Source organism: Callorhinus ursinus, unplaced genomic scaffold (genome assembly GCF_003265705.2).
Source record: "Callorhinus ursinus isolate GAN/ISIS: 27379988/994484 unplaced genomic scaffold, GSC_fseal_2.0 scaffold96, whole genome shotgun sequence".
In the NCBI taxonomy this organism is placed as follows: domain Eukaryota; kingdom Metazoa; phylum Chordata; class Mammalia; order Carnivora; family Otariidae; genus Callorhinus; species Callorhinus ursinus.
Window position 1 is genome coordinate 1,641,332 of NW_027397158.1, and position 22,459 is coordinate 1,663,790.

General features: G+C 61.3%; 2 protein-coding genes and 1 pseudogene across 2 annotated transcripts in view; all 3 read right to left on the minus strand.

Moving 5' to 3' along the window:
• CAPN10 (calpain 10) overlaps positions 1 to 22,459 on the minus strand; it is an 88,786-nt gene that overhangs the window by 39,355 nt on the left and 26,972 nt on the right. The gene's annotated exons all lie outside the window — the stretch shown is intronic.
• On the minus strand, positions 12,445 to 15,611 carry LOC112836652 (G-protein coupled receptor 35-like). Its single transcript, XM_025888551.2, is given in 4 exon segments — positions 12,445 to 12,679; positions 12,681 to 13,717; positions 14,544 to 14,652; positions 15,526 to 15,611. Coding segments are annotated over 2 exon segments (1,134 nt in total). The 5' UTR covers positions 13,647 to 13,717; positions 14,544 to 14,652; positions 15,526 to 15,611; the 3' UTR covers positions 12,445 to 12,511.
• LOC112836314 (G-protein coupled receptor 35-like) lies at positions 18,878 to 20,642 on the minus strand (annotated as a pseudogene).

The following is a 22,459-nucleotide window of genomic DNA, read 5'->3' on the forward strand; positions in this document are numbered from 1 at the left end:
CTCCCCGCTCAGCGGGGAACCTGCTTCTCCCTCTGACCCTCTTCCCTCTCGTGCTATCTCTCATTCTCTCTCAAATAAATAAATAAAATCTTTAAAAAAAAAAGGAATAGCATTCCTATTTGCAGATCATAGGATAGTGATACAGGAAACAGTGCAAAATCTGACAGGAACTGTAACAGCTTGTTAATGGAGCAGAAGGCAACCTTAACAGGCAAAAGAAATCCAGTAGGCTTCACACAGCCAACAAGGAGCAGAAAGGTAACAATGACCGCAAAGCTATCAAGTGCTTAGCGATACATTTAACGAGGAAGGCATAAAGCCTGGTTCCAATGAAAATTTTTAAAAATTCCTGAAAGACTTGAAAACAGGGAAAGTCATGGGACACCTGGATGGCTCAGTTGATTAAGCGTCTGCCTTCAGCTCAGGTCATGATCCCAGGGTCCTGGGATTGAGCCCCATGTCAGGCTCCCTGCTGAGCAGGGAGCCTGCTTCTCTCTCTGCCGTTCCCCCTGCTTGTGCTCTCTCTCTCTCACAAATAAATAAAATCTTAAAAAAAAAAAGAAAGAAAATAGGGAAAGTCACTCTTTGCTCTTAGATAGGATATCCCAACATCCTAAAGATGTCCATTCTCCCCAAGTTAATATATAAATGTTAATAATACAATAATAATAAACTTACTAGCATAAAATTATATAATATAGAATTATAAATATATAATAGTAATAAAAATAATAAATAATTAAAGCCAAAGTTGTTTTTTATGCTAAACACCAGATTCTAAGATTAGTATGAAAAAAATAAGCAAGCCAGAACAGCTGAGAAAGGCCCACACAGGACACACATGGGCGGCGGGCCTGGCCGTGTGGGGTCATCAAACAAGCCACACCCTTCACAGGCAGAGGAAGTGCTACTGGCCTGTGGGCGGAGGGGGCGTCCACTGCCAGGCCCGAGGACGGAGCACACGTAGTGTCTGAGCGTGGCCCCTCGCATCACTGGGTAGCAGGCAGGCATCTCAGTAAGCGGTGCTGGGACCAGGTCACAGGATGAGATCTGTACCTGGCACCAGAGTAAAATCCCAGAAGGGACTCAAAAGCCAACAGAGACCCACCTGTGAAAACTTGAAAACATGGGTAAAGTTCTTTCCAAATGTGGGAGTAGGGGAGATCTTTCTAACCAGGACAGAAAATCCAGAAGCAGTGAAAAGCATCGATTCCTCTCACGATCCCTAATAAACCCAACGCTGGCGTAGGTGGCCACGTCGTAACAAAGTCAAATGACAAACAGCAAACTAGGAAAAAAACAGTTTACAACCTTGGTCCCAGATGAAGAGTAAAAACTAATGTGCAAAGAATTCTCTAAAAAATATTTTCAAAAACGGGGATAAAAGCAAAACATGAACAGAGGGTTCACAGAAAAAGGTACACGAACGGACTTTGATGCCCAGCAGCATCGCTCACGGTAAGAGGAACGCAGACTGTATCAGGTACCAATTCTCCCCTCCCAGGCGGCCACAAATTCAAAACCCCAAAGCTTCTCTGCAAAGAGACATCGGGCCTCTGGGAGCACGCATGGCCTACGGAGCGGCCAGGAGCCTGGCGGGAAGACACAGCATCTGCATTCAGACAAAAATCTCGCCCCGGGCAGGTCATCACTTAGGAGCTGCAGGACATGACCCACCCCTTCCCCGGGGTCCAGCCTGGGGGACCGTGCGCCCTGACCCACCCTTTCCCCGGGGCCCAGCCTGGGAGCAGGCCTGGACTGTCGAGGGAAGGGACAGGCTGCCTCTCTCTAGTGGAAGCCGGTCCCCACCAGCCGAAGAGAGGCCCAGAGGGCTCCTGAGCATCTGTTGCATCCTTCAAGGGGACAGACCAAAGCCCAGGTGGCCCTCAGTGCCTCCTGGCCCAAGCCGGGCTCACCGTCCCGGCCCCAAACCCCAGAGACAGCACTCTCTCCCAGCAACCCTGAAGCCGCCATGGCTGCCCAGAGCCCTGCATGCAGTCTGGGCTGGGCCCCGCAGGGCAGGGTGGGACCAGCCCCGGGCCTGCCCAGGTGGACAGCCAGGCAAGCAGCTCTTGCCTGGGAGCACGTTAGCACCTGAGTTTCACAGTGGGAGGGCGTGGGCCATCTTACTGGCCCCCATTGAGCTCACCCAATCAGGATCGGAGGGAGGGGGCATCAGCGTGCCTTCTAATTTACATTATGAGGTAGGGGAAGCATTCCCTGGTCCCACGGTCCCACACAGCATCTGTCCCCCCAGCACGTTCGCCGGGGGGTGCAGATACAAGCCCTTCACATCAACATTCCAGTTTTCATCAGAAGTCCCCCTCAGTGCCAACCTCACTGGCATTCCCAGACCCCTCTCCACTGTCTGCCTTCAGCTGCCGCTGAATCAGTGCGTGGGGCTCCCGTGCCCAAGAGTCCCAAAAGTGAGTCCGTCCAAGCTGCCCCACCTTCCCCTGAGCCTGCTTCTGAAGATGTGGGACCACAGTCAGACCCCTTTCTTTCTACTGAAACGATTTTGGTTTTCTCTTTTGGTGCTACTGCTATTAAATGACCATTCACGGCTCACATGGGAACCTCTTAGATTATAATTCTTAGACGATGTGCAAGAGCTGCAGGTGACTCTTACGAGTGCTTCCACGTCATTCTGTTTGTGGGGAGTGTGCTTACAGTATTTTGTTGTTGCTAACACACGTAATCAAACAACCCAGAAACACAGCCAGATTTTTATCTTCTAAAATAAATCCAATTGTTTTTTCTCTTTTGGTTTTATTGCTATTATTAAGTGTCTGTACAATGTCCCAGAGACCTGATAAGATGGTAATTTCAGGGTACTGTTTTATAAATGTACATTCTACACACGTGGATCTTATTAGTAAATAGTTTTCATCTTATGTGATTTCCAGACAGTGCAAGTAGAATATTCTCACTGTTGTTCATTATGTCTCTTCTTTTATTTATTTTTTTTTAAGATTTATTTATTTATTTAACAGAGAGAGACACAGCGAGAGAGGGAACACAAGCAGGGGGAGTGGCAGAGGGAGAAGCAGGCCTCCCGCGGAGCAGGGAGCCCGATGCGGGGCTCGATCCCAGGACCCTGGGATCATGACCTGAGCCGAAGGCAGATGCTTAACGACTGAGCCACCCGGGCGCCCCTCAATACATCTCTTCTATTGATCCAGAATCTGCGATATGTGGTCTCTCATCTAAAGCAAGTTTGGTTTTCTCTCATTTGGACTCACGGCTGTGGTTAAGGGACTCTGCGATCCCTCGAATTGAAGCTGGACAGAATTGGAATTCTGGGGACATCGATGTGTACGAGGGGCACCCTGTCCCTTCCCGCAGTCCTGGACCCAAGGACGGTATTTGGGGGCGCCCGGCTCTCAAGCCTGCGAACAGGAACATGGGTGTGGACCAAGAGATGCATTTGCTCTGACAGGAGACTAACAGGTTCAACTAACAAAATTTAGGTGACAGAAGCTTGGGAACGCTGTTAGGGCAGACCACCCTCGCCTTCAGCACTCACGGCTCGAGCGTGTGTGCGGCTGCGGGAGGCCTGCCCCGTGGACGGGCCACCTCCCCCCTTCGCCCCGAGATCCAGCTCCCGATGAGGATTTTCCTCCACAAGCAGCCCATCCCCACCCTTGTTTCTGGGGGCCCCCTTCCCCCCCCCGCCCCACTCTGACGCTGCTCAGCGTCTCTCAGGACCCGGTGTCCAGAGCACACTTCGGGGGCTCCTGCAGAGGAGATGGGGCCGCGGGGGTGTCCAACGGGGACCTGAGCTCAGCCGTGACCCCGAGGGCAGGGGTGGGCTCGCTCTCCTCCAGCCAACCTCCCTGAACCTCCTGCGGGGACACAGCCTGAACCTCACCAGGGGAAGTGCCCCAGGCAGCCCTGAACAGAGGTCACGGGTCAAACCCGCCCCTCTTCAGCCAGGCCAACCTCAGGCAAATTATGAAGGCGACCAAGATTTTGCAGGACCCCCGACCCCCTTCCCTGCTCCCAGGTCTGGTGCTTGGTTTGGAAAGGACCTCAGAGGTCAACGGCATCTTTACCCCCTTCCTGGCCACCTCTGACCTCAGCCACGGCCTGGCCAGCCCCGGTGACAGTGGGAGCTGATGACTGTGGGCAGTTTAGAACTCGGCAGGGCAGCGCAGGGCCTGGGGACACAGACCACGTGGAGGCCCCGCCTGCACGCTTGACCTTGGGCACCATGGCCCCCACTCGGCTCAGCTCCCCACCAGCATGGCCATCAGCAGGCCAGGGAGGTCTGGCGGGGGCCGGCGGCCTGATGCTGGGGGTCCAGCTGTCCTTCAATCCTCAGAGCACTGTCAGAACATGTCACGCCAGGGACAAGGGTCCACACCACCTGGAGGGATGGCAGGCCTCCTTCCCAACAAGGGTGGCTGCCCTGAATGAGGCAGACACGGGGCTCTGTCCACCTGTCATCCAGACATACTTTTCAGTGGCCCAAGGAAGTGGTGAGATGGCTCGTCCATGAAGGGGACCAGAGCAGAGTCGAGCACCAGACAACGCCATCCACGTGGGCCACCAAGGCGGTCCAGCTGAGCAGGATTCCCACGCCCTCCCTGGTCTGAGTGTTCCATCCGGCTGCTGCTGGGAGCCTTGGGACATCTGCCGCAGGGTCCTGCTCCCCTGCCTGCCCCATGCCCCCCGTACAGCGTACGGCCAGGCTAACCTAAAAAAACAAATGACGCGCTGAGACCCCCCTGCTGAAAGCCCAGTGTCGCAAAGATCCTCAGACCCCCACCCCCACCCGCCCCGGTCGTGCAAGCGCGGCGCTCTGGGCTCTTTCCTGGGTGGGGTGGGTCACCCCAGAAACCCTCGCCACTCCCCGCCTACCCCGCTCCGGGTGGCGCCCCGCGACGGCAGGCCTACGTCCCTGTGCCGGGGGGGAGGACATCTGGGCAGAAGTCCGGGGGCTGCCACCTCCACCCAGAAGACCTGCCACCCTCGGGCCCCCGCCGCAGCCCCGGGAGATCCTTCCGTTCCAGGGCCGTGGGGAACGGGCTCACGGAAGAACCGCCCGCCATCACCCGCCGGGTCCTGGGCGTGCCGCGGGGGGGGGGCCCACGCCGAGTGCAGCCCGCTGCCGCTTCCCGTCGGGAGAGTTTGGTTGGCCCATGACCTTGCCCACTGGCGTTGCCGACCCTGCGCTGTGGGCGGAGCTGGCGAGAGCCAAAGGAGATTGAAAATATGAACTCTGACCCTTTGTGGGAAAGTGTGCTGACCATCGGTCTCCCTCGGCTTTGTGGCCCGTGGCCAGGGCCGGCGGGCATTTCGTGTCCGATGACTGCCTGCACCGCTGCTGCCCCCCGGGCCCCAGGCCACCTCGCCACAAAGCAGACGCCCACAAAGGGCGGCGGCGACACCACAGACATGGCTCTCACGTGCCCATGGGCAGAGAGGCGGCGAGAGAGAAAAGCGGCCCCCCTCACTGCCGCGCCGTCGCGGTCCCCGGTGCTGCAGGCGACCCCACGGGACGTCAGCCGTCGCGGAGGGGTCTCCGTGTCTGGGAGGAAAACAAAACAAGGGTAGGCGGCCCCGGCGTCGCCCACCGGCCCACGTGGACGACCGCTCCTTGTCCTCCCCCGGCGGCAGCAGCCAGCCTCACGCCACCCACCTGCCCGGACCAGCGCTGGAGAGGAGACGCTGTCTGGCTGCCCCGCCATCCGCAAACTCCTGCCCACTCCACCCTGCCCTAAATCACTCCCACAGCCCAAATCCTATGCTCAGTCCTTCCTTGGGGTTCGCAGCTGAGAGGCCCCCATTGGCCCAGGTTTTCCTGGGATGCGCCCCCCCGCCGCCCCCCCAATCCACTGCAGCAGCAGTAAACCATCTTCCTGGGCTTTGGCTGCAGCCTCCACACAGGTGGCTGTCTTATCAAAGGAACCCCCCGCTGCATCTTGTGGGTGGCCAGCCCTCCCTCTAATAGCTTCTCGCATCCAGCCCACAGCAGCCCTGTCACAGGGCTCTCCAGGCGCGGCCACACTTTCCCAAGTCTGACGCAGAGCCGCTCCACATTTTGGCAGGGAGATGGTGACCAGCTGGCCAGCCTCTTGGACTGACCTCAATGTCACAGACAGAGGGACCAAAGCCTGCAGTGCCTGGACCCAGAGGGCCTCCCAGCAAGTGCAGAGGCTGTTTCTCAGAGCCACTCAAAGAGAGAGCACGGGCAGGGAGGGCCTGCCCTGTCCTCTGCTTATGTTAGCTGTTTGGAGGATTCCTAGAAATCCTTGGATGGCTAAGGGAATGCCCACGAAGGCCCCCTGTTGTCCCCCGCTCAGGAGTCACCCCAGGAATCCTGGCCTGGTCCCACAGTTGGTGCTATGGCTCGGACTCCCAGGGCCTGACCAGGGAGAAGGCAGCTCCTCAGCACTGTGATCTAGGGCTCGGGGCGGGGCAGGGGGGCGGCGGTGGGGGGGGCGGCGCCTGGGGCAAGCACCAAGGCCAGGCTTCAAAGGCACAGATGTAAGCTTTAAATACTTAGACAAGCATGTGGGTCTCCACCTGTGGTCATGTCTGATGTGGGAAATAGAGGCAGAAGAAAAATTACTAAATTTCCTTACTACCCACAGCCCATGGACAAGTCCTTGAAACAGTCAGAGTGACCTTCCTCTAGGGACTCACCTGCCTCAACGTTGATACTTTGCTGAGGGCAAAAGGCAACCTTACCTTGACCCCCAGGATCCTGTAAGTCTACTTTAAAACATAAAAATTCCTGGGCGCGTGGGTGGCTCAGTTGGTTAAGCGACTGCCTTCGGCTCAGGTCATGATCCTGGAGGCCCGGGATCGAGTCCCGCGTTGGGCTCCCTGCTCAGCAGAGTCTGCTTCTCCCTCTGACCCTCTTCCCTCTCGTGCTCTCTGTCTCTCATTCCCTCTCTCTCAAATAAATAAATAAAATCTTTAAAAAAAAATAAAACATAAAAATTCCTTTGGAACCTTCCTTTATCTCTAAAGCCCCCAAGATACATGCTGGCAGTAATCCCCCGAGCACAAGACCCCCCGATGTACATCTGGAGGGTCTCATGACTCAGGTTTTATTAGACGGTAGTAAATGACCTTTTCCCAACCACAGCTAGCCCCCTCAGGACCCTGGAAACCTCGTTGCCAAAATACCTGGGAGGTTTACACTCTCCCTAACCCCCTCCCGACTTGAAAGCATATAATGGGCCGCTCCTCATGACCCCGGGGCAGCGCTTCCCACCCACAGATCCTGTCCCCAAGCTTTAATAAAACCACTTTTTTTGCACCAAAGATGGCTCAAGAATTCTTTCTTGGCCGTAGGCTTCGAACCCTAACGTCTTTCCTACATCAGTGTCCTGGGCTTCACAAATGTTAGAGGTGACCCAGGATCTGAGGGTCCCCAGGCTACAAGCGAGAACCTGAGGCGGAGAGGAAACAGGCTGGTAAGCACGCCCCCTGAATTTGCACTCCTGCAGCCGAGATCAAGGACCACATTCTTTTTTTTTTTTTTTTAATTCTATTTTATTATGTTTGACTGCTGGACCAAGGCTCACTAGGCTCACGCAGGCTCACACAGGCTCACTGGGCTCCTGGGCAGAGGCAACAGGGCAGTGGCAGGCAGGCTTCCAGAGGCTGCGGTGGGCTGAGGAGGGGGCAGCTAGGAGTAAAAATTGGGGGAGAGGAGAGAGGGGTGTGGCAAGTGGGAACGTCAGTTAGCGTGTCCGGTGGCCAGCAGGGGGAGCTCTCGTGCCCAGCTCTGGTTGTCAACTGCAGACCCAACAGGTGACAATGCAAATTGACCAGAAAGAACACTAATACAAGAAGAAAATAGTTTTATTCAAGCCCAGATTAGGACAGCTGCCCGGGAAACACGATCTTCACAGGGAAGAAAGTGTTCCAGAGAATGAACAGTTTTTACAAGGCTTATATACCTTTTTACATAAAGAGCCACAAATCAGTAGGTCAGAGGTACAGTCTTGTAAAAGTTCAAAAACATTATAGATTAACACATGGGCCGGAATCATGAGTTCTAAGGTCAAGGAATGCCGGGAGGAGCAGCATGGATCCCTATGTTAAGGACGAGATGGTTTGCCTTTAGGCTACTCATTTACAAAGCAGGTGTACCAAGGATGCTTGGTGGGCCATAAACCAGGTTTGTGGTTAAGCAAAGGTTATATACACTCATGCTGACTTAAAAGAAGTCCAAAACGGCGTCCCTTGTGTACCAGGGCTTTAGAGAGGTTTTCGCTCACCAGAGGAAGAGAGGGGCGGTGCAGGTGGATGGATACCCTACCGTCCTAGGAGAAGGAAGGAAGGTTTCCTCCTCCCCCCGACAACAGCCCAGCCAATGGGAGACCGTCACGTCCCAGCCAATGAGAAGCCGCTACACACCCAGCTCCCCGTGTACACTCCAATGGACTTCTGGTTTAGAAGGGCCCGCCCACCTCCCCTTATAACAGAGCACCTCTGCTCTGTGCTCGGGACTCGCCCGTGGCTTCCCGTGGCTCTCTCGTCCTGGCTTGTCGTTCTGTCCTATTTTCAAGTAAATCCGTCTTTTGCTGGTAAGATAACTGGACAGGCTGATCCTGGGTGTGTGCTGGATGTGACTGGGGCAGAGGGCAGGGACCCTTGGTTTCAGTTTGGAAAATGGCAGGGGGGGCACCCCACTATCCAAGCGCAGCTGGTCTGGGAGGGCTGGCCGTCCCCTCAGTGGATGCCAACACTTTGGGACGCCAACTGTGTGCCAGGGTATTTACATACACCACCTGCTCCTTGCTGGGGTCTGAATGGCCCCCTCCCCAATTCCTGTGTTGAGATGTGATGGGATTAGGAGGGGGGAACTTTGGGAGGTGAAGAGGTCATGAGGGTGGAGCCCCCACAGAGCAACCCGGCCCCTCAATGTGAGGACAGTGTGAGAAGGCTGTCTGCACCAGGAGGCACGGGAACCCTGACCCTGACGCACCCCGATGTCTGACCTCCAGCCTCAGAACAGTGAGAAAGAAATGTTTCCCAGCCACGCAGTCTGCGGTGTCCGTCACTGCGGCCCGAGTAGACTAAGCCAGCCCTGGAGCGGGGGGACCCCTGGGAGGGTCAGAGGGCCGCAGGAGAGGACGGCAGCCCCCAGAACCCTGCCCCGCGCTGGCTGCTGGCACTGGCAGCGCCGCCCCAGCCCCGCACCCCGCACGGCCTGTTTGCGCTTTGGCGTCCCTGTTGATTTGGGTATTCCCTCCATAGACTACCTAAATCCTCAATCCTGGCTGGCGCAGCTGAGACGGGAAGGGCAAGTCGGGGAGGGGGGCGGGTCTCCCCAATCTGGGAAGACAGCACCTGAACCTTCGGCCCCCGGCGCCCAGGGTTAAGGGCCGCCCCCTCGTTCTCTTTCGGGAAGAGCAAGGGATTGGACCAGCCAACCCCAGCCCCACCGGATGCGCAACCGTTAAGGGGGGACGTGTCACGTTGCGACCCGGGTCAACCCACCAGCGAGGAAGGAGGGAGGGGCGTGGCGTTTGGCGCGGGCGGGGCCCGGGGCGCGGGGGCGGGGCATGGGGCGGGGCCCTGGCTGCTTGGCCCCGCCCCTGCGGTCGCGCCCGTGAAGGCTTGTGGAGCAGGGCGGAGCTCTGCTGAATGAAGCGTAAAGACGCCACGGCGGGTACCTGGGGGTGGGAGGTGGGGGCGTGTCCCTGAGAGAGAGGGGACACAGCAGGCCCCTTGGCCAGTCCCGCCCCCTTCTCCAGAGAGCGCTTCCCTGAGGGCAGAGGGTCCCATCTGCCTCCTCGCTGCCTGGGCCCCCTGCCTTTGCCTGCCCCCTGCTTCCTCCTGGCCCTCACACCCCTCCGCGCCTGCACGGGGTCACCCTAATTCCTGGAAGCCCCAGCTCGTCCTCAGCCACGCTACTGTACAGCGCTGCGCTGAAGCCTCCCCATGGCTGGTCGAGGCGCCGCACTCCCGTGATGGCCTGGACACTCCATCCTGATCCCGGAACCCATCACAGTCCCAGCCCCCACCGTTGCCACCCTGGTCCCCCATTGACGTCCTGGCCCTGCCATCCGGTCCCCCACCTGTAGCACAGCCACGCTCCTCACTCCTCTGATGTAAACCCCTCTGGGCGCCCCCCACCACCACCTTCAGAACACCCCCCCAAGCCCTGCATCTCCCCTGCAAAGCGCTCTGTGATCCAGCCTGGCTCACTTCCCAGCCTCTCCCCTCCTCGCCCCCCCGTGGGACCCTGTGAGGCTCCCGGCGCCTAGACCAGTATCTGCAACATATGGCAGGTCCTGTATACCTTGTTGGTGGATAGGTCAGCACTGCAGTCCCTTCTGCCTCAAGCTGAAAAGCAACGCTCAAGGTGTTCAGGAGACTCTGGCAAGTTCCCTGTCCCCCATGGTGGCCCCCCAGCCTGCTATGCCCCAACACTACCTCCAGGCTGGGAGGGCCTGGGTCTCAAAGGGATCAGCCCTGCAAGCTAGACTCCAGGGGGCTGCTCCTGGGGGGAAGGGACCCTAACGGGGGAGGTGGAGAAGTGGGTGATGTGCCTCCCACGTGTTTTGCCAACAGCCGGAGCCCCAAGGAGCAAGAGCCCCATCTCCCTGGACCACCACACGCATCTCCCCAGAGCGGGACTTGGGCTCCCTGGGTGAAGGGCAGCACCGGCTGGGGAGGGTGGCTGCACCAGTGGGCTCACAGTGGGTGGCTGCCTCCCTGAGCCAAACTGCACCGCTGCCCTGAGGGGGCTTGGACAGGCGGAGATGGAGGATTGGGCCTCCATGGGTCGCTCCCGCTCAGGGTTCTCTGCCGAGGCACCACAGGCCAGTCTGCAGAGAGGGAGCCTCCCCCCCAGCCCATCAGGAGAGCAGTGGGACCCCCTTTCAGGAGCCCCTTCCCCATGCACTGGTGGTCAGGGTCAGACCGGGTAGGGTGGACTTTATGCCCTGCGATTTCTGTGTGTGGGGAGGGGGCGATGCGGCCCAGGCCTGACTCCCCCCTGTCAGCCAGCTGGCAGCCCCAAGAGGACGGAGGGGCCAGTGACTTTGGCTGCACTCCTGGCACCGCAAGAAGCTCTACACAGGACAGCTGCTGGAGCGGGGGCCACGGGCAGTGATGCCACCATCAGCCTTGGCCACGCGGACGGCCTCTCGGCGGCCCGCCGACTAGCTGTCCTTGACCAGAGCAAGTGTGTGTTGCCGGTGTGGGGGAGCGTGGGCGGGGGGAGGGTGAGCCTCCGCCAGAGGTCAGGGAGGCCGGGGAGGCCCCGTGAGCCTGGGTCTGCAGGCAGCAGAAGGCCAGGGCATTGGTGCACTCGCAGAATGGGACTGACCACTTTGCAGGTCCAGGGCCCTGCTGCTTTGTCTCAGTCAGGACGTGCATCTCCATCACCTGGAAGCTGGTGGCGCTGCGGGTAACGGGTCCAGCCAGGGGCGCAGCCCGGAGGCCAGCTGCTCTCATTCTGTCTGTGTGGCGGGGGGCATGCCCAGGAGGGCCCACAGACTGCCCCGCCAGGCAGACGGCTCTGAGGAGGCTGGGGCAGGTGGCAGGGGTGGGTGGGAGAGGGAGAGAGGAGAGGAGCAGGGTGGGGGGGAAGGGGACAGGGGTCTGAGTCTCCCATTCTCCCTCTAGTCACCTGAGGCTCTTGGGAGCACCTCCTTCTGCTTCCTCAGGCCCCGTCTGGGGACCCCAGTCTCCAGCATGAGCCCCTCAGGGTTGTCTCCTGCCTCCGCTTCTCAGTGGAGGTGTTTGTGCTGATCCTGAAACTCCATTCCCAGCTATACCCTCGGGCCCCAGCCCGGTGGACACATCCTGACGGCCACAGTGTTGTGGGGAGAGCCCCCCCTGTCCCCCGCTAACAGAGGAGCCATCAGGCCCCTCAGCTCAGCCTGCGGGTGTCCACGGGCCTGGCCCAGAGTGGGAAGATGGGGGCTGCCAGTGGTGCTGAGAGGTATGAAGTGTGTGGAGGGACAAGGGGCCCCAAGGAGCACCCCAAAGGTAAGGACTGGACCTCTTTGATGCTCTTCAGGAACACAACTGAACATTTTTTTACAAAGGAATGTCTTTAAACTTAATTAGCTGCTGTGTCTCTGTAAACATTCCTTCACTTAGAGCCTGGCGTCCCTCAGCCCTGGGATCTAGGGGATTCTATCTGCAGTGGTGTTACAGGCCTGAAGAGAGACCTTGGAACTTTGATAGATTTTGGTGTCTAATCATAATCTATAGGTGACACAGAAAAATGTGGTTTTTTTAACACCCTCCTCAGTACTTGCCAAGGAGTGCTACCTGGGTACCCAGAGGGTCCTTCCCTTCCTGAGCACCTGCAGGGGTGGAGCATAGAGGTTGGAGGTCAGCCTGGCATAGGTCAGGGTCACCCTGCATCCTGGAGCTTGAGGGCTGGGGTTGGGGAAGGGGGCGCACACTGCGAAGGAAGCAGCCCAAGGGGCTAAGCCGCAAGAGCTGGGAGAAGAAAGATCTGGTGGTGATCCTTTAATTCATTGCTTAAATTCTCCTTGCTGAGCAATAGCCCCATCTCCAGGACTCATAAATCCAAAGTCACACTGTGAGCAGGGAGGCTACTTCTTCTGGATGCCATGGAGGAGGGGAAAGAGTTGCCTTGTGGGGGGTCCGGGGGGCCCTGAGCTGCCGGCTGCAGGGCCGTGTGTGGGGCCCCTCCTGCATTGCTCTCCTCAGCTGCCCCCCGCCCCCCCGCGGACGGCCAGGTCCGGGTGGTCACCTGCAGGAGCGCCCCGCATCCATCCCTGGAAAGGCCAGGGCATTCTGAGGATGGCCCCCACCTCTTCCTGGAATTCTGTGGCCACAAAATAGTAGCTGATGGCATCCAGGCAGCAGTTGGCGTTGGCCATGCGGGCGGCCACCTGCACGAAGTCAGTGATGCTCTGGACGGTGGGGCAGGCTGCACTTGTCCAGTTGGCCACAAGCTTGGCCATCAAGGCCACGTGCAGTGGGAGGAAACAGAGCACAAAGGTGGCCAGGTTGGTGGCCACTACCCGGAGGGCTTTGAGGATGCGGCCGGCCTCCTCGGGCGGTGCCCGCGTGTGTTTGCGGAGCAGGTGCCAGAGCACCTGCCCCGAGCAGAAGCTGAGGATGAGCAGTGAGAGGAAGAAGAACAGCAGGGAGAAGACAAGGGTCTTGATGGCCCGGTTATGTCCCTGCCCGAAGCAGAAGTTCTCGTCTGCAGGCAGCAAGGACGCTACCAGGGCCACAGCCCCAAAGACCAGCAGCCAGAGGGCCAGGCAGGTGAAGGCGGCCTGGCGGGGGCTACGCCAGGCCCGGACCCGCAGGGGAAAGCACAGGGCGGTGTAGCGGTCAACAGCGACGGCCGTGATGAGGCACATGCTCATGTAGGTGTTGACATAGTAGAAGCTCTGCAGAACCGTGCACAGAGGGCCCTCCTGGTCCCCCTGCTCCTGGCCCAGCGTGTGCAGGACTCCGGGCAGGCTCAGCAGCAGCAGGAAGTCGGCCGCCACCAGGTTTACCATGTAGATGCGGGTCTCCGTCCACCTGCGCAGGCGGCAGCAGAACACCCAGAGCCCGAGGCCGTTGAGCGGCAGCCCCAGCGCCAAGATGAAGCAGATGGAGACCCTGGTAACCTGGGAGAGGACGCGCCCGCCCGGGGCGGCTACGCAGCCGTGAAGGCTGTTCCCGGAGGCCATGAGGGCGCACGGCCTGACAGGCGGCGGGGAGCCAGTGGGGGCTCCAGCCACGCGGGGGTGACCAGCTTCACCTGGGGGCAGGGAGGGAAATGCTGCTGTGGTCCTGCTCCTCCTCCTCGAAGGCCCGGCTCTCTGTCTCCCCCGATTCCCCCACTTCCAGTAACAGCCCCAAGGGCTCCCTCTCTCGACCCCAAGAAGCTCCACTGAGGCCACCTCCCCTGCCCCGCCCAGAGGGACTAGATTCCAGGTGTGGACGGCGGCCCCCGGCCACGGAAGGGAGCTCTGTGGGGGCTCCTCTCTGGGTTTCTCCACCAGAGGCTTTAGCCCAGCCCAAGACCTCTGCCACTTTACTCCCCCCGCCGCCCCCTGGCATCCCGTGGCCCTGTCCAAGGACCGTCGGCCATGGCCCATGGAGTGGGGCCCCCACGCTCCTCGGCAGGGGCCACAGGCCGGTCTGCAGAGAGGGAGCACCCCCAGCCCATCAGGAGAGCAGTGGGATCCCCAGGCCGACCCCGTCTTCTGTCCTGACTTTCTGTTGGTCTCCCTGCTTGTGTGTGTGCCTCCCTCCCTCTCACTGTCCGCTCTCCTCCTTGGGGCCCTCCTTTCCCCTCCCCCCACCAAACGCTCTCCCCCTCCTCACCCCATCTCCCCCGTTCTCCCTCTTCCTCCTTCTCTACCTCTGCTCCCCACTACCCCCCCCATCTTACCTTAGACAGAGGCTAACTGTCCCCTCAGCCATCGCCCTATGCCTGCCTGGGCTTGGAGCTCGGCACGGTCCTCCCATGGGAAGCCCGGGGCCCTGCTCCTGGGAGCCCTTTGTGGTGGCCAGCAGGGTGAGGGCAGGACAGGGCTCATGGAGGGGACAGCAGGGGGACGGCAGGCTTGGGGTGCACTCACCAGTCTGGGATGGCTGGGGCCTCAGGGAGCTGGGCTGGGCCACTCTCCGCACAGCCGGACTGCTCAGGCTGCACGCTGACCCCAAGGCTGTGATCACCGCCTTTGTGCTCTGTGAGTGGGTGTGGTCACATGTCTGAGGGCGGCTGGCAGGGGGGCGCCACTGCTCAGGAACCCCTTCTCCGGTCCCTGTGTGCCTGGCTCTCTGTGTCTGCACGCTCTTCGTGACATCCTGCACAACGTTACTTCCTGACCACAGCCCTGGGCCGCCTCTGCAGCCGCCTGGAGCTCAGGGCCAGGAGCGAGGGCGCTTGCAGCCTGCAGAGACTGGCCTCTTACACGGGGTGGAGGAGGGCCTGCGTGCAGCTTCCAGGAGGTCCGTTTTGGCCAGGTGGTGCCCCCAACCTGTGCGCATCCGTCATTGGCACCGGCTGGGGAGACTCCGGACAGGAAGCCTGCCCCGTTCAGGGCTGGAGAACCCGGAGACCCACCCCCGCAGCCTCGGGGAGCTGCAGCTCAGGGGTCCAGGCACCCAGCCTGACAAGGTGGCAGGCTGTAGTGGATGCCGTGGGGTGCTGCTGGGGACCCCCCGTCATGACCAAGGCACACACTGCCAGAGTTCACAGCCCAAGGCCCCTCCAGACTTGCCTTCAACAAGTGATGCATGCATCAGAGGCAGTGTGTCCGGGGTAACCCTGTGGGGTCAGCTGCGCATCTTTGCACAGAGCACCCCACGGGCACAGAAGCTGCTCCCTTGGCCCATTCCGCTTTGCCAGCCCCGTTATGGGTGGGGCTCCCAAGAGCACTCCCCGGGAAACCCCTGCGTGCAAGCTGCCATCTTGGAGACTTCTGGAAGCTACCCTGACGCAAGGGTGTATTCCTGCCCGAGCCAGGGTGGCCCTGCCCTTGGCCACACCAGCAGCCCCCAAGGAGTGGGGGGTCTGCCTGACCACCTGCAGGAGGAAGGGAGCCAGAGGAAACAGACCTGCCGCCAGCTCAGGAGAAGCTGGAGGGAAGCAGGGGCGTGTGGGGGAGCACATCCTCCCGTGAATCTGGGACACCTCACAGTGGAGTAACACACCCTGTGTGCCGTGAGGTGGGTGAGCTGGGGGCGGGTGCTCGGGCGACGCTGGGAGGGACAGCCTGCCACACAGACCTGGCAATGGGGGCTGGCGCGTCCGGCGCTGTGTGTGCGGCAGGGGCTCTGAAAGCAGGGCGAGGACACCCCTTCACTCTGAGAGGTATGTGGTCCCAGCCCTGCCGGGGGGGGGGTCTCTTGGTCATCAGTGTCATTTGCGCCTTCCTGTGTACCCTCCCGAGGAGGCAGGAGCAGGAAGACTCCTCTGCTGCCAGGGGTAGGTGCCGTCCACGCACCCGCACAAAATGGAGAGGCTGCAGCACGCTTCCCCCACGTGGGGTTCACGTGGTCAGAGTTGGGGGCCGTTATCCAGATGGTCACTTGGGAAATGGGGGCAGTAGTTTCCTGAAGTACTGACCTTCCACTCGGCTCGACTCTGCCTTCCACTGCCCCCTCCCTGCGTTGCCCCAAACTCTGCCCTGCAGCTGCAGGGGGCTGAGCTGGAGGCTGGGCAGCAGCCCCCACACCCCGCAGCACCCCATTCGCTCCGGCACTGTCTCTGGCTGATACGCCCTTGCCCCGTAGAAGATGGGCACATGTTCTTAGGAAGAGTTCCTCTGGGGCACCGCAGGTGGGTCCCCGAGAACAGGAGACCAAGGGCAGCTCTGCCCGCTGGTGGCTGGTCTCCCTCAGACTACCTTCTGCCGAGACCTGCTGCGGCCATGCTTCAACCCCCAACGGGGACAGGAAGAGAGAGCCTTCACCGAGACGCAAACTGCCCCAGAGGAAAGAGCCAGAGACACCGGACATCGCCGATGACATACGGACTAGTAGGAATCAAGTGACATGGCCCCCCCAGGAGCACCTTGCTCTACTCCACAGCCACCCAGACCTGTCAGTTCCTTGGAGACCGCACACGCCACCTGCCTTCTGGGGGGTACCTCACTCATCTGCTGCTCACACTTCCTCTGGCTACTGCCAAGCCCTCAGCCCGTACTCTCCAGACCCCCTGCCAGGTGACGAGGGCACGCTACAGGCCAGTGTCCCTAGCCAGAAAAAGTACCCTAGGTGTAATCCTAGCAGGGGGAGAATGAACCGGTGCCCTCCCACATTCTGGGCCCTATATTCCTGCTGATGCAGCCGCAAAGTGAATCCGCTTTCAGGTGCCTGTGGCTTGCTAATTAACGGTGAGCCCAGACCTGCTCAGTGTGCCAGACTGGCCCCTGAGGCCTCTGGGCTAGGGTGGGGGGCGTTAGGGAGAGGCCTCTCAGAGTGTGTGGGCCGGGATTAGGGTTCAGAAGTCCGTTCTTTGGATGCTTACCGTCTGTGATTTTGCCTCTGCTCCTTTTCTCGTTCCTTCCGGAATTCCGTGCAAGTCCAGCTGCCTGCCCTTACTGGGAGCCCAGAGAGGCCTGAGGGACGGAGGTGTGCACATCCTGTCTCCCAGCCGTGGACGGGGGCCAGCAAGGTGGGGCAGCGTGCACCTCAGGAGGCTGGTGACCTCGGAGCACAGCCGGCCTCCCCCCGCCACCCAGCAGCACCAGGCTGCCACCAGGAGACCCCGTGGAGGTCTCCCCTGCCCACCCTCACTTTCTCCGCCCCTGCAAGGACAGCCCCGGCGGACACACGCAGAAGCAGGGCCAGGCTCAGCCGTGACCTGTGCAGGTAGCACTGCTCCCTGAGCCCAGAGCGAGGTTCTGAATTCTTAACCCAGGCTCTGGGAAGCTCCTGTCACCCGGCCTGTCAGCCTTTGGTCTAAAGCTCTGTTCTTCCATGGCTGCTCTACACTGGCCACCGGGCGTCCCCTCCCCCCACAATGCTGAGCCGGGGGCAGGGGGCGAAGCGGAGCCCCAGGCCCTACTCTGCCTCTCTCCTTGGATCCCCAAATCTGGCCAAGGACGGCCCTGGACATCTACACCCGGCCCTGGCTCGCTGCTCAGCCCAATGGTCACCCCACCCTACAGTGAGAAACCTTCTCTGGGCTCTGTGGTCCCTTGGAAAAGGAGAACCCTGGAGGGTCAGGGCAGTAGAGGTCATGGCCTGGGAACTGTCCACTTGGCCTTGCCTCTGGAAGGGCAGGGCTGTGATGAGAGGCCGGGTGCCGGCGTAGGGGGTGCCGGCAGGACGAGGGTGGGGAGCACTGGATGGGGTGAGGGGTGTGGGGGGTCATGGGGAGCCTGGGAGGAGGTTGGGGCTCCTAGTCCGAGGGCCGGTGCCTGTGTCGGGGTGCAGGATGGGGCAGGAGAGGGAGGTGGTCTGCCTGTGGGGGGGTGGGGAGAGGTCCATTGCAGACTCGCCCTTGCTCACACCTGCCCTGCTCCACTGGACACGCCTGGCCATCTTTATGCTTTCTCGGGACAGAATGCAGCCTGCCCGGCCCTGGTGCACGTCAGTGGGCAGGGTAGGCACTACCTACCCAAGGTGACAAAGGGAGGGGGTCCCCAGCGGCGGTGGGGGGAAGCATCTGAGCCCCAGGCTAGGACAGCAGTGGGTTCGAGCTGCACAGGCTCCCTGAGTGCCCCACCCCCGAGCAGAGATCCCCCGAGTGTGGACATCCCCGAGCATGGGCCCCTCTCAGCAGCGCCCCTGACCCCGGGACCTGAGGGACTGCATCAGCGGCAGGCGCCCGAGGCCGGGACATGGCTGCCCTTCTGGCTCTGAGCACACGGGCAGAAGAACAGGACAGTGTGGCTGTTTGGTGCCCAGGCCCAACTTGGACCGGCGCCACGGGGGGCCTCTAGAAGGCTCTGGTGGTTCCAGGCTGAGTGCAGGGAGGCCGAGGAGGGGTGGGTACAACACACACCAGCCTGGGCATCCACGCTCCCGCCAGGCCCTGCGGCCACCGGGCAGGGTCTTCCAGCTTCCCTGAAGGGAGCCCAAGGGAGTGTGCCCCTCGACAGACCTTGGCCTGTCACTGCACTTCCTCACTGCCCCCAACCCACCCCCAGCCTAGTGCAGCCCCTACAGGGGGTCGAGGGGTCCTGACCCTCGGCAGGAGGAAAGCGGGCTGTCAGCGCGGCCCTTCCGGGGGCTGCAAATAGCCCCCGCGAGACCCGCAGATGGCTGGGAGTAGGGCGGGGGTGAGAAGAGGTGGGGGGCTCAAGGAGAGCCCCTGGGTAGAGAGCCCTTGAGAGCCATCTAGGAAGACACCCCAGCCCTCCCACCATGAGAGTGTGGGGAGCACGTGCACGCATGCACACACACAGGGCCAGGCCCAGCCCTGGGGGCCAGCTTTGTTTCAGGCCCACTGCGGCCTCGCAGCACAGAGCAAACATCTACCCCAGTACCCAAGGGTACCAGACTTCTGGGCGCTGCAGTGTTGGCCCCATCCCAGGGCTGCTGGGATTGGCCTCACTCAGACCTCAGTCCTGCCCTGGTCCCGACCCTCTTCCATCCCAGGGGTCAGGGTGACACCACCGCGGGTTCCGTGCCCGGGTCCTCTCCACCCGGCCAGGCCCCCTGCAGCGTACCCAGTGGCCACAGCGAGTTCAGGGATGCCCCAGCAGGCAGGACCTCCCGGAGAGCCTGGGACCTGGCCCATGTGCCCACAACTGGTCTCCTAGGCGAGGGTTGCACAGAGAGAGCTCTGGTTCTGTGGGCCTTGGCAGTGGGCATCGAGGCCAGCGAAGATGCCTCCCGGAACTTCTTGGCCATGAAGTAGTAGCAGATGGTGCCCAGACAGCAGTTGGCATCTGAGGCTCGCCCGTGATGCAGAAGGTATAGCAGATGGCAGAGGTGTTCAGGCCGCCACGCGGAAGGGCAGGAAGCAGACCACGAACACGGCCAGGTTCACCCAGACCATGTGGGTGGCCCTCCAGGTTGCTTCCGCCTGGTCGGGGCTGGCGGTTGGCCTCTGGCCCAGGGCGGTGACCACCGGCAGAGAGCAGAGGACCAGCACGGCCGGCGGCAGTAAGAAGCCCAGCAGCCAGAAGGCCACGGTGTTGGAGCCTTGCCGGGAGCTGTTGGAGAAGCAGAAGCTGCCCACCTGTGCCCCCAGGGCCCAGCGCAGCCCCAGCAAGCTGGCTACCAGCACCCAGAGCGCCGTGCACACGGCTGCGGCCTGCCGTGGGGAGCGGAGCCCCCGGGCGCACACGCACGGCCACGTAGCGGTCCACAGCGATGGCCGTGACCAGGCTGATGCTCATGTGCCTGTTGGCCAGGTGGATGCCCTTGGAGAGCTGGCAGAACAGCGTGTCTGTGGTCCTCTCCTGCAGGGAGCACAGGAAGAAGGGCCCTCACAGTGAGGGCTCAGTAGCCAGAGGCTCTGAGTTTCCTGCAGGGGGAGGCTGCGGGGGAGGCAGCAGCACCTGAGCGCACCACTTCCTTCCTGATGCTGAGATCAGTCAGCTTCCCCACCCTCGTGGAAAGGCGCCCTCGATTCTGCGCTGAACTACCTTTGCAATGACCTGAAAGAAACCTGTGGTGGCATTCGGGAGGCCGGCGCACACCGCAGCCTCCACCAGCCCTCCCTGCGGTCTGTGGGGCCCCCCCCGGAGTGGGAAGTCGGGCAGAGTGGGGTGCGGACCCCAGGTGCCCGAGCGCTGTAGAGGCCTCTGGAGCCGGGACCCCACACAAGGAATCTTCGGGATCCAGGATGGTTGCGTGTGAGTAAGACAGAAGTGTCTCAGGACAGGTCCCTGTGGTGGGAATATGGCCCTCAGACACTTTCTATTCTGGTTTCTCAAATCCTGGTCACAGCCACAAAGTGGGTGTCTGAGTCTCAAACGAGGTGGAAGTCCTGGCCCTGGAGGACACCCGGAGTTACTCTGCATTTGCTGCCCATGCTGGATGCCCCCCACACTCGGGGAGGAGGGCTCCCCTTTCCAGATCATCATCTCCACAGAGCTCCTCCATCAGGACGCTCCCCTGAGGTTCCAAGCCTCACCATGCTCACCCCTCTGAGACCCTTCGTCATACCCTCACCCCCCCTGAGACCCCACCATCATGCTCACACCTCCTGAGAGACGCCCATCACGCTCACCCCTCTGAGCCCCCATCACACGCTCACCCCTCTGAGCCCCCATCACGCTCACCCCTCTGAGCCCCCATCACACGCTCACCCCTCTGAGCCCCCATCACGCTCACCCCTCTGAGCCCCCTGGCTCCAGCGTTGGTACTGACGGAAATTAGCCTGTTTTCCCAGCTAAGCTGTCACCCCCCACCCCCCCGCACTTGTGCAAGTGTCTGAGGTAGGAGAGTGGGACTGGCCCGCACCACTGCACCCCACTGAAGGCAGCCGGGGGCAGGGCTGGCTGACAACAGCTGGAGTGGGGTGCCGGGGCCTGGCCCCTGTGTCAGCTCAGGGCTGCCTGGGGTAGTTTCTGGCAAAGGAAGTGGGAGCCCACACCGCCTTCCTAGACAGAGAACCAGCCTGTTTGGTGAGGAAACGGCCCAGGAGGGCAAGGCCACGCTACTCCTCCCCAAGCCCCCAGCTCCAGAGAGTGACGGGACGAGGAGACAGCCCGGGGCTGGGCCCCCGGTGGCCGTGGGGTGGTGTCCCTGCCTCCAGGGCCAGCGTCCTGGCAGGAAGGCCACGTGGGCAGGCACCCCCGCGCGCACGCCCTGCGGACCGCTGACCCACCGCCAACAGGCGGAAACTCCCCCCGGGCAGGTGACTTCCTGCCGTTCTGCTCTGCCTCCCCTCCCGCAGCCGCACCTCCTCGGACCCACCTCCTGCGAAGCCGGATCTCCAGACCGGGCCCCCCGCTGCCCTGTCCCCTGCTCCTCCAGGCCTTCTGGCCCTGTCCCCACTTAGCCCCATGCACCTGTGGGCCTCCACATGGGCCCCTCCGTCCACCCCAGTATCTCTCCCTGCACAGGCTTCAAGGGGTGAGGGCGAGCTCCCCCCACCCCTGCCCATTCACAGGGGTAGAAACTGAGGCCCAGAGGACTGGAGTGGCTGGGCGGTGCCCCCCAGACCCTGCCACCAGGGCCCCCTGCCCAGAGGCCCCTGACGAGGGGTCTTGTCTCCACCCTTCCCCACCACAGTGGCCCCAGGCTCATCCTTCCTGGGCCCAGCCTGACCAGGGTCCCAGCGTGGCTCCCCCTTCTCTCCCTCCGTCCCTGGCATCCCCACCCGTTTCTACCTCTCCACTCGATCTGGTTTTTTCTTGATAGAATTTATCATGAATTAAAGTAGCGTTCTGTGTACTTTGTTCTTGCTCGTGGCTGGGGACCCCCCCCCCGCCCCCGGCTCTCAGCCACATCAGTGCGGGCCGCACAGGAAGGCCTCCTGAAGCGGCCTAACCAGCTGGCGGCGTCCCTGACGGGAGCATGGGGTGGGCTGGGGCCTCTGTGTGGTCATGCTGCGGGCTCCCCCATGCCAGCCCCAGCCAGCCCCACGGTGGAGCCCCTGCGAGCCTCCCCCGGCCTGCGCTCAGCAGACCTGCACTCCGGGCCCCCCCCACCACTGCTGGGCTCCCAGCTCCCTCTCCTGCTTCGTACTTGCAGAGCCCACGGGGCAGCCCGTGTGCGGAGGATCCTTCTTGCCCCTTCCTCCTGGTCCTCCGCTCCTCCAGACCCTTGGGGTGGGAGGGCAGAGGGCAACTCCGCTGATGACAAAATACGCATCATTGCCCTGTGGAGCGGAGCCTTCTCGGGAAGTAAGCGGGGTGGGGGGTGGCGCGGGGGGGGCTGAGTCACTCCAAGGAGGCTGCTGGATATGGCCCAGGGGCGGGCCCAGGAAACGCTGCAGACTCCGGGGCGCTCCTGTCCCCCCCAAGCTCCCCTCCTGTGGTGAGAACGATGCCCCGCCCAGCTGGGTCGAACAAAGTGCCTATAGGAAGAGGGCAAAGGGCCCCGGGGGCACCGGGCTGTGCAGGCCTGACCCACTCAGGGTCGA